General features: G+C 42.0%; 1 protein-coding gene across 2 annotated transcripts in view; it reads left to right on the forward strand.

Moving 5' to 3' along the window:
* The window catches only part of twsg1a (twisted gastrulation BMP signaling modulator 1a), a 46,460-nt gene that overhangs the window by 25,085 nt on the left and 1,639 nt on the right, over nt 1–19,736 (forward strand). For both annotated transcript variants that reach the window (XM_059976283.1, XM_059976292.1), the window contains exons 3-4: nt 13,371–13,470; nt 18,087–18,353. In XM_059976283.1, the coding sequence (XP_059832266.1) occupies nt 13,371–13,470; nt 18,087–18,353 (367 nt within the window). The remainder of the gene's footprint in view (nt 1–13,370; nt 13,471–18,086; nt 18,354–19,736) is intronic.

Consider the following 19,736-nt stretch of genomic DNA (forward strand, 5'->3'; position numbering starts at 1 on the left):
TGCCTGAGCAAGGACTCGCAATTTACCTATTGCCACTACAGATCTCTGGTGGATACCATCAAATTGGTTTTCCATTCAGCCTTGGACCTCCTGGACATCAGCAATACCTATATCGGTCTGCTGTTTATTGATTACAGCTTAGCTTTCAATATCATCATCTCCTCAGTACTGATCAATAAGCTTGCAATCCTAGGCTGCTGTACCTCCCTCTGCAAATGGATCCTTAACTTCCTCATCAGGAAAACACAGTCAGTGCAGATCACTAAGAGCACTTCCTGGATGGCAGTTAGCACTGGCACACCTCAAGGATGCATGCTTAAGCACATTGCTCTTGTCTCTACACTTGTGACTGTGCGCAAAGGCACCCTTGAAACATCATCTATAATGTTTGCCAATCGCACAACTGTTGGTAGAATCTCAGATGATGACGAGGAGGCATATTGCAATGAGAGAGATGACCATAAGACATGCAGTAGGTACAGAATTGGGCCACTCAGCACATCGAGTCTGCTCTGCCATTCCATCACAGCTGACTTATTATCCCTGTCAATCCCATTCTCCATTTTTGCTGTACTGTATGCACACTCCTTTGTTTTTATGCTGTATTTGACTTTGCTTTTTCAGCCACAGTTGCCTTATCCTCCCTTTAGAAAACTTCTTAATCTGTTCTGCCATCATCCCTGATAGAGTTCCTTTCCAATCAACTTTGGCCAGCTTCTCTCTTATGCCTCTATAATTCCCCTTACTCCACTGATACAACGGATTTTATCTTCTCCCTCTCAAATAGCAAGGTGAATTCTATCATATTATGTTCACTGCCTCCAAGGGTTCCTTTACCTAAAGCTTGCTATCAAATCTGATTCATTACACAACACCCAGTTCAGAATTGCATTTCCCTTGTTAGGCTTAACCACAAGCTTCTCTAGAAAGCCATCTTGTAGGCATTCTACAAATTCCCTCTCTTGGAATCCAGCGTCAACCTGATTTTCCCAGTCTGTCTGCCTTTTGAAATCCTCCATGACTATCGCAACATGCCTTTTTTACCCCCCCCCCCCCCCATTGTAATTTGTATTCCACATCCTGCCTACTGTTTGGAGGCCTGTATATAACTTCCATCAGGGTCTTTTTATCCTTGCAAGTCTACAAGGATTCTACATCTTTCGATCCTATGTCACCTCTTTGTAAGGATTTGATTTCATTTTTTACCAACAGAGCCACTCACTCCCTTTGCCTATCTCTCTGTCTTTTCAATTCAGTGTGTATCCTTGGATGTTAACCTCCCAACTATGATCTTCTTTCAGAGACGACTCCGGTGCCCACAATGTCTTACCTGCCAATCTCTAACTGCACTCAAAATAATCTACCTTATTCCGTATTCTGCGTACATACAACTAAGCACTGTCAGTCCTGTATTCATCACCCTTTTCGATTTTGTTACCCATATTCAACTCATTCCACTGACTGCAATTTTGCCCTGTCATCTTCCTATCCCTCATCATACTCTCACTGCGCACCACATCTACTTGTATACCAATGACTCCATCCTCAGGCCTATCACTCGGTTCCCTCTTCAACAGCTTTAGCCAACCTGCCCAAAAGGATATTTGTCCCCTCAGTTTCACGTGTAACCCATCATTTTTGTACAGGCCATAACTTCCCTAGAAGAGATCCCAGTGATCCTGAAATCTGAAACATTGCCCCCTGCACCAAATCCTCAGCCACACATTTATCTGCTAAATCATCCTATTCCTACCCTTACTGGTACAAGGCACAGTGAAGTGTCAGAACATGAAGCTTACACTCAAAGTCAGTAAGACCGAGGAATTGATTGTGAACTTCAGGAAATGGAAACTGGGAGAATACACAGCAGATCTCACTGAGGAGTCTGCAGTAGAAAGGGTGAACAGCTACTAGTTCATGGTATCAACATCACAGAAGATCTATCATGGGCATAACATAGAGATGCAATTACAAAGAAAGCATGCCAGTGTCTATCGTTCATTAGGAGTGTGAAGAGATTTGGTATGTTATATAAAAATGTACCTTGAAAGCATTCTGATTAGTTGCATCACTGTCTGGTATGGAAGCCCCAATGCACAGGATTGAAAAAAGCTCTAGAAGGTTGCAGACTAAGCCAGTTCCATTATGGGTGCTAACCTCCCCACCCTCAACCATCTTCAAAAGGCCTTGCCTCATGAAGGACCCTTACCATCCAGGACATGCCCACTTTTCATTACTACCTCAGGGAGGAGGTGTAGGAGTTGGAAGTCGCACAGGAAACATTTTAGAAACAGTTTCTTCCCCTCTGCCATCAATTTCTGAACGGTGCATGAGACCATGAACATTCCTATTCTCTTGCTGTCTTTTCATGCTATTTATTTATTTATTTATTTATTTGTTTGTTTGTTTGTCTGTTTGTTTATTTATATTCTTATTGCAATTTGTCATAATTTTAATGTATTATGTTGTATTGCTATGGTAAAACAACAAATTTCACATCATGTCAGTGACAGTAAATCTGATTTTGTTTAACTTTGAGGTGAGATATCATTTGGAATATTGCATTGGCCATTTGACCTTGGAGACTTGCTTCAAGCTCTGATGCACTAAGGCATAGGTGTCAAACTCAAGGCCCGTGGGCCATAACCGGCCCGGCGTACAATTATATCCAGCCTGCGAGATTATTTTAGATAGATCTATTATTTTAATTATTAATGGCCCGGCGATATGAAGCCTATGACGGTAAGTTAATACCAAACATAAAAATAATGCTTGCTCAGCAGTCTTCTTCATAAGAAACGGAATTTGTGAAGTGAAACACTTTGTAGTTATAGCAGAGACTGAGACACATGAGAACAGGCTGAAAAAACGGAGGCAATGAAAGCTGCGTTCGCACGCACCCGACCGATCCGGCCCGCATGAAGCTGCATTTTGCCCAATCCGGCCCGTGACCTAAAATGAGTTTGACACCCCTGCACTAGGGTGATACTGAGGTGAAATTACTTGGAAAGGTAACATAGACTACATTCTAGAGATTAGGAGATAAACCAGTTGAGATGATTAATAGAATGACCAATTAGACTGAGATTTACTCCTGTAGGAGGTGCAAGGTTAAAATTAGAGTTTAACAATTAATGGTTGAGATCAAGAAATTGAGTGAGGCTAGATCAATTGAAATTTTAAATTTGAAGTTAATAGACCTTTGCTGGAGAAAAGATTTTTTGTTTAAGTGAAGGCAGAATATCTGTGTACTACTAACTGAATGGTTGAAAGTGTAAGGTCCAAATAAGCAACTCCTGTTTCAGCTTTGCTGTACCTCTCTTCACATACAGTTACCATGTACTTTCAAGTACTTTTGTTTCAGGGACTGTCCGCTTTGGTACAGGACATAGGCAGAATCTCAGAGTCTGAATTTTGTAATTGATTGCTGGAGAGCAAGGAGAAGGGGGGGGAAGTATATAACTTACAAACCTACAGTAGGCATGAATTGAATGGAATACCAGAGCTGGATAAAGATGCACGTTGGGTGACACCATTCATTATGCCAGACATTCAGTTTCTCTACCACAAATTCACCATGGCTGCAGGATGCTAACTCTGAAAATTGTATCCTGAACCATCTGGAATGTTGCAGACAGTAGATGCCTAAGAACATCATTAGCTCAAAGTGCACAGGACATTACACACTATCCTGGCTCGGAAATGTTATTGTTCCTTCATAACCACTGGTGAAAATCTCAGAAAACCCTGCCCACCCTTTAGGAGTATTCTTACATCATGGACTGTAGTAGATCAAGAAAGCAGCTCACGCTGGCTAAAATATAGGATGTCATTGGATTATCTCCTCCTCTTTACTGAGTCAAAGAGAAGCTGGATTCTCTTTGAAAAAAGGTCTTTTATCCAATACATTTCTAAATCTTTTCACGCAGATTCTGTTTGACCTCTGCTACCAATATTTTCTTTCTCACATTGTGGCCTTCAGAAGTTAAACTAGCACCATTTAATTTTCCGAGTTGGAGGTGGCAAGGAAGGAAGTTGCTGTCAACGAATACAGGTAATGTAACTCTCTGGGCTTTGGCAGTCTGAGTGTCTTGTATATTTTTGGTTGTTTTGATGGTCATCAAGTAAAGAGAGACTATATTCTGAAAATACCTTTTAAAATTGAATTGCTCATAACCATATAACATATAACCATATAACAATCACAGCACGGAAACAGGCCATCTCGGCCCTCCTAGTCCGTGCCGAACTCTTAATCTCACCTAGTCCCACCTACCCGCACTCAGCCCATAACCCTCCACTCCTTTCCTGTCCATATACCTATCCAATTTTACCTTAAATGGCACAACTGAACTGGCCTCTACTACTTCTACAGGAAGCTCATTCCACACAGCTATCACTCTCTGAGTAAAGAAATACCCCCTCGTGTTTCCCTTAAACTTCTGCCCCCTAACTCTCAAATCATGTCCTCTCATTTGAATCTCCCCTACACTCAATGGAAACAGCCTATTCACGTCAACTCTATCTATCCCTCTCAAGATTTTAAATACATAAGTATTTGCTTTATTTGTGATGTAATTTGAGAAAATGGACTAAGCAAGTTCTATTGTTGTCAGGGGAATTGGACAATATTGACTAAGATTTTGAACTTCCTGGTGCTCATTTCTAATGTCCTCTGCAATACATTGTTTGATGCAAAATTCATCCATATTTAAGAGATTTCCTTCTGAGATTGGTGCAGACTTGGAAAGTTGCAGGCTTGAGTCCTCTAATGTTGAATGTGTTCTAATCAGGCAGGGGGATGCCAAAAAACTGCACTAAATAAGTGTGACTTATTGGCTATATTGTGGGTAGGAGGTAGGAAGAGTTTGACAGCCAAATACTTATTAACAGTGCTGGGTGAAGAGGCACAAAGACAAAATGGGAAGTAATTAGTTTTGCTGGAATTGAGGATTAAAATGGGTTGAATGTTAATATGGTTTAACATGCAAGTATTAAAGGCTGCAATAAATTTAAGAAGATGGTTTCAGAACTTTGCTGACAATAAATGTGGAAAATAACTGAAATGCAACTTAAAGTGCATGGTTTAAGTTCTAAATCTGCATTAAAAACAGTCAGGTACTAATTGCCTTTAGGCTTTTCGCTATAAATTTTAGTTACATACAAATGCTTCGTGCAGGTTCTGTTTCTGGGACAGATGGTGCAATGGTAATCTTGGATGTGGAGTTTCTGTGGTGGGGTTTGCCATAGCTGGCACTGTACATCCTGCCCAGTTTGACCTTTTAATTAAGTTAGTGGAGCGTGAAACATGTGATGGCTTCTCTGTTATATTTGGAATTGAAGCTCATATGCAGAAAAACTTCATTAATGCACTAAAGTTGAATCAGGCAGCAAAGTTAAAGGACATAACTGCAGTCATGTTTCCTTCTCCCAAAGCCGTTGAATGAATTAAAACACTATCAATGTTTTTTTCCTGAAAGCATTTCATCAGGCAAATAGCCTGCAATTTGGAGTATTCCAAAGAATTTGCAGACACAGTTGTAACGTAGGGTGTGGAATAGCCAGTTTCACAGTAAGCTTCAATGAACAGCAATGTGATAATCAGAGATTACTTTAACAGAGGGACAAATTGTGATGAGTATTCCTCAGCTTTTTGAATAGTGTAATGGGATCTTTTGCATCCATCTGGGAGAAGTGGCCTTGGTTTAATGTTTCACCCAGTAGGTGACACCACCAAAATGCACCACCGTTTTCAGAATGGCACTAGGATGGCAGTCTAGATTTTCAGCTGAGGTGTCTTCACTGAATATGGGTGCAAATTACATTGAGCTGTCGGCCTCCTGTAGTAAATACTCTTCACATTATTTTGTATCCCACCACCCCTATAAATATTACTGCATTGAACAGCAGCTCAATTGACTTATCCTGCTGTTTCATGAGGCCGAGGTACAACTCCAGCTAACTTGACTATCCGTGCAGCGATGTAATTAAAACAAAAAGCTTGTTGTATCTATACATGCCAGCACACATCTGTTTAAGGACTACTTGAGCACTTTCTCCAGGAAGTGTAGCTCGTCATTTTATCCTTTATTCTTTTAACAATTCTTTAACCCCCTCCACTGTAAACCTGACCTAGTTGCCTTAGAAACATAGGGATATGTTAAGATCCTTGGGGAGTGAGAGGTTAATTAAAACCAATACTCTTGGCAAAATCTGGAATGTATTGTAAAGTTCTGTTTTCAGTTATTGGAGCTGGGAGGGTCCATTTTAGAGTCTTTCTCTAAAAGCTCTCAACCAGCTCGACAACTGGAGGTTTGCAAGTGATGACTGTCCTTCCCCAAATAGTTATTCGCACTTACAAATATAATAGCTGAAATTTGCAGGGTTTTTGGTTATGGATATAATACATTTTGGGCAATAAATGAAGTGACGTCTGCGTATAAACTGCTGTTCAAGCCTAGCGGTCCTGCGTGGCAACATCATTTTGCTTTTCTCTAATTCTGAATTTGGCAATTATGCTTAAAAACTGTTTAACTGTTCTCTACCCTGTTGTTGGTTTAGATTACATGAAAGGGCAATGATCAGCCAATTTAGAGTTGATTTCTTTTGGAGTGACTTGCATATTCACTTATTTCACTAATTAGTTTTCACTATCAAACAAACAAAAAGAAAGGGGAAAACTCTATACCACAAAGTTCGAAGTAAATTTATTATCAAAGTATGTATGTTTTACTCTATACTACCATAAGATTTATTTTCTTGCATGCAGGCAGTTAAAGAAAAAGTGAAGAGCAATAGGATTCTTTATGAAAAATTATACATAAGCAAAGACTGACAAACAACCAATGCATCAGGCCTCAGGCTGAAATGAGAAATGTCCTCACTTGGGGTAATGAGTCAGGAGAATGGCAAAGGCTCAGTAAAGGATTTAATTTGAAACTGAGGTTGATACATTATTAGATAGTAGAGGAATGGAGAAATATGGGTTTAGAGCTGGAAATGTAGGATAGAGTAGGATAATGTAATGGGTGACAGATAACACATTGTTCACAAACACTGTCATTGAGTTTTTGTGTTCTCTTTAAGAGACAGTGTCTGACATAATGATATTAGTGTAAGGCGACTACTTTTGGTTTTGTTCGTAATGGAAGTAAAGAGCTGCAGTGTCTGTTAAGCACATAAACAACTCTCGCATGTTCTATTCACAAAATCCTACATTGGTGACCCTGATGCTCTCTGACTTTTCCAGAATTGCTCAATGACATGTCAACCAACGTAGTCACTTTGAAATTGCTGAAATTTTGAGAGCAACACGTAACCGTGTGGTTTGCACAGACAGAAGCCCAATTTGTGCTGCAAGAAATCACCATGGTCAATACCAAATTTCACTATGTTGTAGCATCGTTAAGTAGTTCCACTGCAGCCAAAGTGATGTGTCTACTAGCACATGCTAAATAAGTCACTCTGAAAACTCGCCTATTACAGACATTTAGGCTGTCAGAGCCTGAGTGTGTCCAACAGTTGCTCTCCTTGCTTGGCCTTGGGGACACTAGGCCTTCAGAACTAACGGACCACATACTATCTCTCCTGGGCAATCACCATCCATCAAGTTTGCTCAGCCTTTGCTAATACACCGATGAAGCTTGCTAAAATAGTCGATAGTCTACACTCAGCTGAGCAGAGGTACTCTGTTTCTCCTCCTCTCCCTGTCTCAGTAAGCCCCACCAGAAAAGCCTCCAGCGTACTTGCACCCGCAGCTTTAAACTGGGTAATGCTGGGTTTATGTTTTTATCACGCACGCTTCAGCATGAACACCAAGAAGTGCTGACCGTTATGCAGCTTCAACAGTGCCAGTACATCAGGACTTCGTAGGTCAGAGAACACCATGGATTCCAGCTGTCAGGATCATCTATTTTTCATTACAGACACCCTTTCAGGGTGACACTTCCTGTGATGCACAGGCGCCTGAGTGTACTGCCAACATCTCCCATTGATTATAATGCTGAGAGTGGTGGATCCTCACTGGAGGCCACCGACAGCAGAAGAGATCCAAGCTTATGGGACACGATGAGTTACACTCTGCTTGAGTGGACGGCACCACATGTCAGACTTTGTCTTTGCTTAAGTTGCTAGATCTCTGCTTGATGCAGGTTTCTTGTGCACCAAAGGATCATCAGTAGATCTTAAGAACTGCCAGCTTGTGGACGCAAAGGACTGTATCCTGTACCCCATTTAAGTTCCCCACAATGACTCTGTTGCATGCATCAGCATGTGAATTCAGTTGCCTGCTGGGCAAAACTTCACCAAGCCCACATTTCACTACTGTCACAAAACATGGGGTCGAGCACCACACTTCCACAGCTGGCTCGCTGGTCCATACCCGTGCACGTAGGCTGGACTCAGAAGCTGAGTTTGCTAATGTGGAAATGCTTGGCATTGTGCACAGGTTGAATAGTCCTTGGGCTTTACCCATGCACATGATCCCTGAGTCCATGGTCCATTGTGTTTGCTATTCATGCAGTGTTACCACATATATCAGACTTCTCGGCACATTTAGCCAGAAAGATATCTTTTTCTAAAATGGATTTAGTCAGGAACTACCATCAGGTGCCTCTGTGCGCTGAGGACGTTCCCAAAACTCCTGTTATAACCCCATTTGGCTTATCTGAGTTTGTGCACATGTTGTTTGGGCTAAAAAATGCAGCACAGACTTTCCAGCGATTAATGAGCTCTGTTAAAAGACATAGATTTTCTTTTTGTTTACTTGGAAGATATACTTGTCACCAGTGCATCCAAAACCAAACACTTACCACATGTCTGAACACTCTTCAAGCGCTTAAGCCAACATGGACTGATTATTAACCCCACTGTATCCCAGTTCAGATTGGCTACTATTGACTCTCTCAGCCACTGCGAGATTTTTTAGGTATGGTGAATTTCTATCACTGTTTCATTCTGTGAGCTGCTGAACTCGTGCTCCCCTTGTATAGTGCCCTTAAATGCAGTGCCCATTATCGCATGCTTGAGTGGTCAGTGGACATGACCAATGCATTTGAAGACACCCGATAAGCTCATTTGAACGCGACCCTACAGGCGCACTCACTCCTTAGTGCACCTATAGCCATCACTACTGACCCCATAGACTATGCTGTGGGTGCTGAGCATGAACAGCTGGTTGGTGTGTCTTCTTCAGCCATCAGACCACTCCCCCCCGCCCCCGCCAGGAGGAAGTACAGCATGTTTCACCGCTAGTTTCTCGATCTCTATCTGCCATTTTCATTTCTACGGGAGTTTCGGGATTTCAAAGCGTTCTTTGACCACAAACCCCTCGTGCACACAGTGGCCAACGTCTCAGACCCTTGCAGCAATGTCACCTGGCCTACATTTCAGAATTCATGACTAACTACAGCGTGTTGAAGGGAAAAATAATACTGGTGGCCTCTCACGGCCCGCCATCCCATCAGTGCCATACACACCGATATTGACGATGCCGGCATGGCAGCCAACCAAGCCACTGACCCTGAGGTCCAGACTTACAGGACAGCACTCACGTGCTGATGGGGAATGCAGGAGTTTCTCTCCCGTGCAATGTCTCAAACAGTAGCCTTTGCCCGATTTTGTCTGCAAAATGAAGGCAAACTCCATTCACTCCATTGCATCCAGGTGGGAAGGCTTCATAGAAACTGGTTACTTTTAAGTTTGTGTAGCACGGCTTTAGGAAAGACTCATGAGACTGGAGTGCAGCCTGTTTTGTGTGTCAGCAGGTGAAACCTTTGGGCACCTGAGCAAAGTTCTGACCACATCAACGTGGACCTAGTTCGTCCTGTTTCCACCCCACCCCTCCTGCAATTTCAGGCATTTCCTTACCATTGTGGACCGTGCCACCAGCTGGCCAGAGGTTGTCCTCTGGCATTGACCACGGCGGTGGGCATTGATCAATACCCAGATCACTTGTCTCAGCACGTCATCTGATACTTCTTTCGACCTCGGTCCGCAATTCATGTTGGACCTCTGGGCCACAATGGCCCAAAACGTCAGTGCCAGAGTATGTTTTTCACACAGAGAGTGGTGGGTTCATGGAATGCACTGCCAGCAACAGTGGTAGAGGCGGCTACATTAGGGTCTTTTAAGAGACTTAAATAAGTACATGGAGCTTACAAAAATAGAAGGCTATGTGATAGGGAAATTCCAGGCAGCTTCTAGAGTAGGTTACATGGTCGGCACAACATTGTGGGCCAAAGAGCCTGTAATGCGCTGTGGATTCCATGTTTCTATGTTAAACTGCATCACACCATGACGTATCGCACACGGTCCAATGGGCTGCTCTGAGGCCATCCTGACGGACAAGTGTTGGCACAGTTGTCCCCCATGGGTCCTCCGGATGCTCAAAACAGCTCCAAAAGAGGACTTGCAGTCCTCCGCAGCTGAGTTGATGTACAGACAGCTGCTACGGGTGACGGGCGACTTTATTCCTGACGTCACGAACCTCCTCGGTAAACTGAATACTTTTACACCTATTGCTACCTCCTGTCATGGCACACTGCACCCCTGGGCACCCCTGACCTACCTTGTTCGTTTTTGTCCACCATGCTGCCAATAAACACCTTCTTAAGTCCCCTTACGATTGCTTGTTCAGCATTTTAGAATGGGGTGAAAACACCCTACCCAGGCCCCCATGTAGGGTAGGAAGGTTAAACCCAAATGTATTATTTCAGATACTTTAAGTTGGCCCACCAAGACCTGGATGGTTTCACTATCATATCCTCTGTGCCACGACATGTCCATGAAAATCGATATTTTGCATTGAGGCCCTTCATCAGAACTCGTGAATCCTGATGAAAGATCTCGTACTGAGCCTTCGACTCTTCACTTCTCTCCGTAGAAGTGGCTGGACCAGCTGTGTTTTGCTCGAGATTTCCAGCAGAATCCCTTTGGCTTCATTTCATTCTGTTCTCAAAACTTTCAAAAAAGGAGGTGAAGCTCTTTAAGACAGTGTGGAATAGATGCGCAGGATCCTCATTAATGAGGACATGAGTAGTTTGAGGGTCAAATCATATAAAAGGAGCCACAAGAGAAGAAAACGTTGTGAGATAACTCTCACTCTCCTAGACTTAGCCAGGTTTTATGTGTTCCAAGCCATTCAAAGACTTCCAAGATGCCTTAAAGAAAATTTGTGTTCTTTTCTTAAAAATAATATATTCTAAAATCAAAATTGCAAGCTGTTTTGTTTTATCTTCTTGGAAATAATAAACTTTCCTTAATAGTCCTAAATTACCAAATACTTGATATATGCATACCTGCTCTCTGTCATTCAAAGCAACATAATATCCTTTCCAGCATCTATAGGAAGAAGCACTGTCAACGGTTCAGGCCGAAACCCTTCGTCAGGACTCACCGAAGGGTCTCGTGCCGAAACGTCAACAGTGCTTCTCCCTATAGGTGCTGCCTGGCCTACTATGTTCCACCAGCATTTTGTGTGTGTTGCTTGAATTTCAAGCATCTGCAGATTTCCTTGTGTTTGCATAATATCCTTTCCACCTCCTCAGAGCTAGTGCTGAGCTTATAATATTGATGCTGGATAATTAGCCTAAGTTCTTGCTTTCACACTGAATGCTACACTGAGTTCAGCATCTGAAAATCTTTTAGGAGTCACAAATAGTAGGTCACACCCATGTTTATGGTACAGTGGTACAGCAGTTAGTGCTGCTGCCTGATAGCTCCAGAAATCCAGATTCAGTCCTGACCTCTGCCACCTGTGTGGAGTTTGTACGTCAGGACACTGGCTGCATTGGGTCCCACCAGGGTGCTCTGGCTCTGGCTCCCTGCCACACACCAGAGTTGTAGAGTAGTACAGCCAGCACGTGAGCAGGCTCTGTTGCCCAACTAATCCATGCTCACCATGGTGGCCATCCAGCTAGTCCCATTTGCCCACATTTGGCCCAAGTTCTTCCAAACCCCTCCTATCCATGTTGTATCCAAATGTCTTAAATGTTCTTGTATCTGCCTCAGCCACTTCTGCAAGTTATATATGCACCAACTTTTGCGTTAATAATTGCCCCTCAGCTCCCTTTTGAGATTTTTTTCAAATTTCACCATAAACCTATGTCCTCAATCTTTCATTCCCCTTTGCTGGGGAAAAAGACTGTGTCACCCTAGCTAGGCCCTGGGTGATTTATAGAGATTTTATACATCTCTATAAAGTTACGCTTCAGTGTCCTGTGTTCCAAGTAGAGTCCTAGCCTGCTCAACTTCTCTAAATAACGCAGGCCCTCAAGTCTTGGCAGCAGCCTTGGAAAATCATCTTTACACTCTTCCCAGTTTAATGATAACTTTCTTATAATTGGATGACCAAAGCTGTAACCAGTATTCCAAGAGTGAATTGGCTTCTACTGACCTGCCACAGATGCCAGTTTAAATGCTTCCTCAGTGAGGGGGCAAAACAATCAAAAGGGAGGGAAAACAAATACACTCAAAAACTTATATAGTTTTACTGCAGAGAGCATTTTGATAGGCTGCATCACTGACTGGTATGGAGGGGCTACTGTACCGGACCGAAAGAAGCTGCAGAGGGTTGTAAATCTAGTCCGCTCCATCTTGGGCACTAGTCTACAAAGTACCCATTGAATCTTTGGACACTGCCTCACTTTTTAATATACAGTATTTCTGTTTTTATACATTTAAAAAAGTTTATTCAATATACGTAATTGATTTACTTGTTTATTATGTTTGATTTTTTTGTTGTTATTATTATTATTATTATTATTATTATATTTCTTTGCTAGATATTTCTAGCTGCTGCTAAGTTAGCAAATTTCACATCACATGCTGGTGATAATAAACCTGATTCTGATTCTGAAATAAGTCTCTGAGCTTCAGCAAAAGCAAAGGGTGGACTGATGGGTTTTTTCTGGTGGTGGCTGGCATCTACCTGATGGGACAAATGGACTTCTCCATTACAGTGAACAACAGAATCACAAGTTTTTGTTTTGTATGGTAACTACAGCAAAGGCCTCTATTTTTGTCAGTGTCCTACAATACCAGTTATCTCCTCCAAAAACAAGTTGCTGGAGGAACTTAGTGGTTTAGGCAATATTTCTGGATGGAAATAGACAGTCAGTGCCTGGAGTCCCGATGAAGGGACTCAATCCAAAACATTGACTGCTCATTTCCCTCTGTAGATGCTACCTGACCTGCTAAATTCCTCCAGCAGTTTGTTTCTTCTTGTTCAGATTCAAATATCTACAGTCCTTTCCATTTCCAGTTATCTCTATGTCTAAAGTGGCACTGAGATCTTTCTCGATGCTGTGTGCTGATGATCTTATATGTTCTTTATTTGCTTGTCTGTTCTCTTGCATACATTTTTACTGCAGGAACTGTGTCAGTGTCGTCCTGTAGATGGAAACTGTTCGTGCTGCAAGGAATGTATGCTCTGCTTGGGCACTCTGTGGGATGAGTGCTGCGACTGTGTGGGTGAGTCATCAGACATTTGTTAGTTTAATCTCTGTGACGCTGATTGTTAAAACTGGAATTGTAAAGAATAAGAAACATACAATCCACTATTATCTGAGTTGTGTTGTTATTGGAATAATTGCAGCTTGTTTAAGTTTAGTTTGGCATTCCCCATATTGGATTTAGAGTTTAAAATTTTGCTCTACTAACTGTCAACTTAGTTTGTTCAAGGTGATGCTTTAGTGACGTTCTACCGTTAATCTTATGAATTTGGCAATTCTGGTTCGGTCAATTGCGTAAATGTAGGGAAGACAATCTCTGGCCTGCCAAATGTGTGAGATTAAGGTGCAAAACACCCAAACCCCATTTGTGTGGATGCTGCGTGATTCGTTACCCTGTTACAAATCAGTACCACAAAATAACAGACAGGACACTGCATACAATTAAACAATTTAGCTCTATAGTTCTTAATTTGACTAAAGGGTTAGTAAAGTAAAACAAAAAGAAAAGGGCCTATTTTAATGCAACAGTCTAATGTGCACAAGTTGGAGCTCACGGTTTCCCCTTCGTCGATCCTCCATCGATTCCCTGGGCTTCGTCAAATCCCGGCCCCACTCCTATGATCTCTTCTCTCCAGCGTCTTCTCTCTCCATCTCCTGCCAAACAGAAGACCCAGGTCACCTCGGTGTCAGGCACACAGCACGAAAACACACTTTCTCCATTGGACAGCTCACATTCCAAAGCACCCATCATCACTAACCACAACCCAAACACTGCTTCTACAGAAAGACCATGACATCAGCTGTGAAACCTTTCCCAGGGTGTTACATATAGATTATATATATTACACCAAAAATGGAATTTTAAAATGTGCATGTTATTGCAAAAGTTAGTACTTGGATAACACCTCCAAATATTACATAATTCTACACAGTGGATTCTGGTTAATTGGGACACGTTGGGAGCAGTACATTCTGGCCCAATTAAGCGGCTCTCCAATTAGCTGAAGTTTTATGGAAATAGGGATAAAAAAGACAAGCTATCATTTAACTGAGAACCAATTCATGTATTTAAATGAAATATGGAACAAATTAGAACACTACCAAGACCTATACAGTACTGTAAAACTGTGTATTAGTTCCTAATTCTTATCAACAGAGGAATTCGTCTGCTGTATTCTTATAATTGACTGTAAATGAACTAAAATCAGCGCGGACACCTCGTGCAGGTAACGGACTGCTTTCATATGCTACTTTAGACAACTACATCCTCCAAATCTTCATTTTCATTGTAACATTCATGATATCTTTAAATCTTTGTAATTTCTAACTTGTTGAAGTAGTGGAATTGTTTCATTTTCACTTCTGGCCCTTTCTGCCATCTCCAAGTCTGAATGCTTGATATCGCAGTGAGCAAAACCGTTCCCAGTTTTCTTACTGTTTCTCACCAACTATCCGTGCCAAAAATCACTGCTTTTTGAACACAAACATATGCAGTGACACTATTTTAAAACTCCACTCTAAGCACAGTGTAGTGTCTAGCGACCACACAACTAACACTAGTTACAAATTGGCAACGGTCTCTTGCTCCAACTAAACAGCACAGTGTCCCAAATAAATGGCTGCCCCAATTAACTGGAATCTACTGCATTTGGAAAGGAACATTCTGGTGCATTTACAGGTAAAAGAAAGAAGGACATGTATTTATATAACAACTTTTGTTAGTTCAGGGCATCTAGTGTTTTATTTTGTACCTATTAAAGTATTCTAAAGGATAATAGGCATCCGTTAGTCTTGAGAGACCATGGATTTGCGCCTTGGAAAGTTTCCAGGGCTCAGGCCTGGGCAGGGTTGTATGGGAGACCGGCAGGTGCCCATGCTGGAAGTCTCCCCTTTCCGCGCAACCGGTGTTGTCCAAGGGAAGGGCAAGGGAAGTCGCAGAGCAATGTGTGTTTAAGTGCCTTGCTCAAGGACACACGCTGCCTTAGCTGAGGCTCGAACTAGCGGCCTTCAGGTCACTAGACCAACACCCTAACCACTTGTATTTCAATGTACTCCAAAGAGGCCTTTTCATCCAGTTCAGTCTCTAGCTTACAGACCAGTTGCTCTCCAGTTTTCTCTGTGTACTGTTCTCCCCATACTCTCATCAACTCTGCAGATTCTACCTCTAACCTACACAGCCAGGGGCAATTTACCATGTCCTTGTTCACCTCCCAACCTTTGATGTGAGAGGAAACCAGAGCACCTGGGGTGACCTTTGGGAGCGTGGAGTGTGCACACACACTGCACCAGATGCCAGGATTGAAGCTGAGATGCTCGAGCGGTGGCAGCAGCTCTGTGAGCTGTGCCTCTGCCGCAAATCACACGTGAAAATTATTGTGCCAGTTCTGCAGCCTTGCTTTGAGAAAGTCCTGGACACTGGGGCTGGCTGTCCTGTGCCCTGAAATAAGAACAGTGTTTTATATGCCGGTGAAGGCAGGTGTTTAGTTCCACACTGACGTGGTGGGCTGAAAGGTGTGTGTCATTCTATGACCCTACAGCCTCTTTCATGGTAATAGAGAGATGCAGCACGAACAGATATCTCCGTCCCATGCCTCATTGACTATCAAGCACCTATTTATACCAATTCCAAAGTTCAAAGTATGTATATGTTATACAGCCCTGAGATTCGTCTTCTTGTAGGCAGCCACAAAACAAAGAATCCCAAAAGAACCCACTTTAAAAAAGAGACTGTCAAACACTCAGTGTGCCGGGGGGGGGGGGGGGGGGGGTGCGGGGGGGAGGGTAGCAAATCATGCAAACAATAAACCCAAACAAATAGCATTCTAAACTGAAGCCCACAAAGAGCTTCTGCCCACAGATAATTAGTTTACACAGAGCCCAATAAACCTCTTGGAGCAGTGAGCCTCAGACCCCATCTTCCCGACCTTTTCAATCTGGCCTGGCACATTAATCATCCAAACATTGGGTTCAGTTGTTAAAATATGCTCTGGGGCCTGGACCCCGCCTCCCTAGTACCCGAGCTTATTCTCCCCATATTACTGTAAAATCCCTGACCTCCCCCCCCCCCCAACCTCCATGCCCCATTCCTCAGGTTCTGCCATTCACTTTCACTAGGGGCATCTTACAGTGTCCAATTCACCTACCAAGCCAACATCTTTGCCCATCACAAGGAGAACGTGCAAGTTCCACACAACCAGCACCAGAGGTCAGGCTTGAAGTGGGTCTCTGAAGGTGTGAGGTATTTCATGGAAGGTTACATTTCTAACCGTGTAGGATGTTGTGCTTACGTTACTGGGGGAGGGGAGGGCAACTTGGAGTTCTGGGAAAGACTGTTACCTAAGGACCAATAACTGACACAACAATGAGCAAATTTTGATTACTTTGCAAAATTCAGCAGTGTTGTATCTGCAAATAAGCATTCTATTTTCACTTAATTTTCAAATTACTAAGGTATCTTTGTTGGTTATAAATCTTGATTCCTGTAATGTTTGAGCAGAAGGTAACAAATCACGCACAGTTGGTGATCTGATGTGCAAGGAATTTAACTCTTAAATTAAGCTATTTGGTGGTCTTGCATGGTTAGAGGTGAGTGGGATTTGATAGAGAGAAAAGAGAGGGTAAGTAGAGGGGCTTTGTCAAAGACCTTGGAACGGTTACTTAGCCCTAGTCTTTTGCAATTTAATTATTTTTCTCATTTGCTGTTCAGAGACTCTATCTGTGTGTTGAATGTCCACTACAGTATAAGCATTTATACGTGTTAACTTGTATATTCAGAAGGGTTTAATAAGTGCACAAGTTCTTATTAACAAGGACCTAACTCCTAATTGTGATTGGGATTCATTTATTATTGTCACATTTACTGACAAACCATGAAAAACTTGTCTTTCATGCCGTTCATATAGGTCAGTTCATTACACGGTGCATTGAGATAGAATGAGGTAAAAATGCAGAGTAACAAATAGCTGCTAGTGAGAAAAACCAAGCCCTAAAAATATAATTAAAATGTGCAATAAGTCAGGTTTCAACCTTTGAAAGATAAAGCTTTACATCCCTCTTGGATGGCCTTTCATCATTATAATTATTTAAAAATGTGGTTTTTAGGATAATATTAAAACCAATAGAATATGGAGAGATGAAAATATACATATTTCCACTTAACATTAGAATGTAAAATCAGGAAACATGTTCACTGGTGGTACGTTTGGAATACTCTTCCTTATACTGTTGTATACAGATCGTTGATTGTTAATTTTTAAGCTATTCTTATTGATCAAGGGTACTAAGGAGTCCTATAACAGACCAGTCACAATCTGACTGAATAAACTTGAGTACTTAAGTGACTTACTCTTGTTCTTCTGAGGGACTATTTGTTTTGAGCCTTTATAAATTCTGCTGTTTCATATTTTTCCTCTGGTCCTGTCTTTGTTCCTTTGATCACTCTTTCAAAGAAGTTTTGGATTTCTTTAATCATTGCTTTTCTGCCTGAAGATTTGTAAAGGTAAGTTTCCTCTTAACATTACACAATAGCTAATGCAATAAGAGATGGCTGATCCCAGCAGACTGAACTAGCATCCTCTAGAAAAAGTGAAATCTGATAGGTTAATGCTGTGATGTTAATTTTTCTTTAACTCCTAGGAATGTGCAACCCTAGAAATTACAGTGACACACCACCCACATCAAAGAGTACTGTAGAGGAGCTACACGAACCCATCCCGTCTCTCTTCCGTGCTCTGACAGAAGGTGAAACTCACCTGCATTGGAACATCGTCTCATTCCCTGTCTCAGAAGAGCTCACTTATCACGAGAACCTAGTCTCCTTCTTGGAAAGCCTGGACATTTCTCCACTTCAGAATATATCACTGCCTGTAAACAGTCCCCATGTAGAGGTTGTGACTGAGAAAGGTAACAATACCATCTGTTGTTTGGTTGTGTTGAGCTAGATAACTCTTTCCTTTTGTCTTGTCAGAACAGGTTGTTTCTGCTTGTCCGCCTGTGATTCTGGCACAGCTTCCTTTTCATTCACAAAGACTGGCCTGCTGACATGGTCTATAGCTTTGCTATTAGTAACACACAAAGAAGCACTAGCTGACTATGACTGTTACATTGGCTCATCTGATATTAACCTGTCAGAGATATTCCTTTTATTCTACTCATCCTTGCCACATCTTCTCTGCCACTGAAGGCTCTATTGTACTCACACCCAGTTCTGATGGAGGATCTCAAACCAGAACTGTTAACTCTGTTTCTCCTTCCACATATGCTGGCTGACTGGCTGAGTGTTTCCAGCTATTTTTGGTAAATTTGTTTATTACTGTCACATGTACCAGGGTATAGTAAAAAACGTGCCTTGCATATCGTTCATACTGCTCAATTCATTACAATAATGCTTTGAGATAGTGCAAAGTAAAACACTGACAGAGGTTTCTTAGCTGTGGCGTCAATGTGATTGGACCAGAACAGGTTATTAGTGATGGCCATTCCTAGGAACATGAAACTCTCAACCCTCTTAAATTCAGCACCTTTGATGTAAACATGAGCATGTGTACCAGCTGCTAGCCTTTTTGCTATTAAAATCTTTCCTGTCAGTTGATGTAAAACAAGAGTGGTTGAATTACTTCAGTTCCTTTGCCATAAGCAATTGGAGCAAAGGTTGTAAAGCCTGTTCTGAAGTGTGACACACTTTGGCTCCGTCACAATGTATGACCGAGACTCTTTGCTTAAGGTGTTTGTTTGATGAGGCGGCTAGGTGGAGGCTAGAGCTGGAGAATAGTGGTTTGGCAAGAATTTTACAATGGCAAACTTAAATACAGAAACTTTAATATGTATAGTGCAGTTAATTGAAAAGTTACAGAAAATGCTGTAATAGAAGTTGCAACACCTGTCTTTCACCTCTTCCCTTTTCACCATCAGGGACTAACAGGCTGTCCAGCTTCCAGTCCCTCTCTCCCTACCTACTCTTCCTTCATCTCACAGCCCCCTCCATTCGGCACTACATGTTGTGTGAAATATTTATAATGCTTGTTTACAATGCTCAATAAAACTATACCAATAAAACCTATTCCAATTCCAGAGTTCATTGCCTCTTAAAAGATAAACTGATGGGTCAATTATGTTGCAAGCATTTAAATTAGTTTTGGATTAGTAAAACAATAGCAAATTAATGCTTTTGGAATTAATGCTTACTTTAATTTCCCATTCAATGTAGCTGATCCCTTGTACAGGTGACCCCTGCATTATTGTCATACAGACTTCAATATTCACTATGGAAATTGTGGCTATGGATTA

The sequence above is a fragment of the Hypanus sabinus genome, chromosome 1 (assembly GCF_030144855.1).
Source record: "Hypanus sabinus isolate sHypSab1 chromosome 1, sHypSab1.hap1, whole genome shotgun sequence".
Taxonomy (NCBI): domain Eukaryota; kingdom Metazoa; phylum Chordata; class Chondrichthyes; order Myliobatiformes; family Dasyatidae; genus Hypanus; species Hypanus sabinus.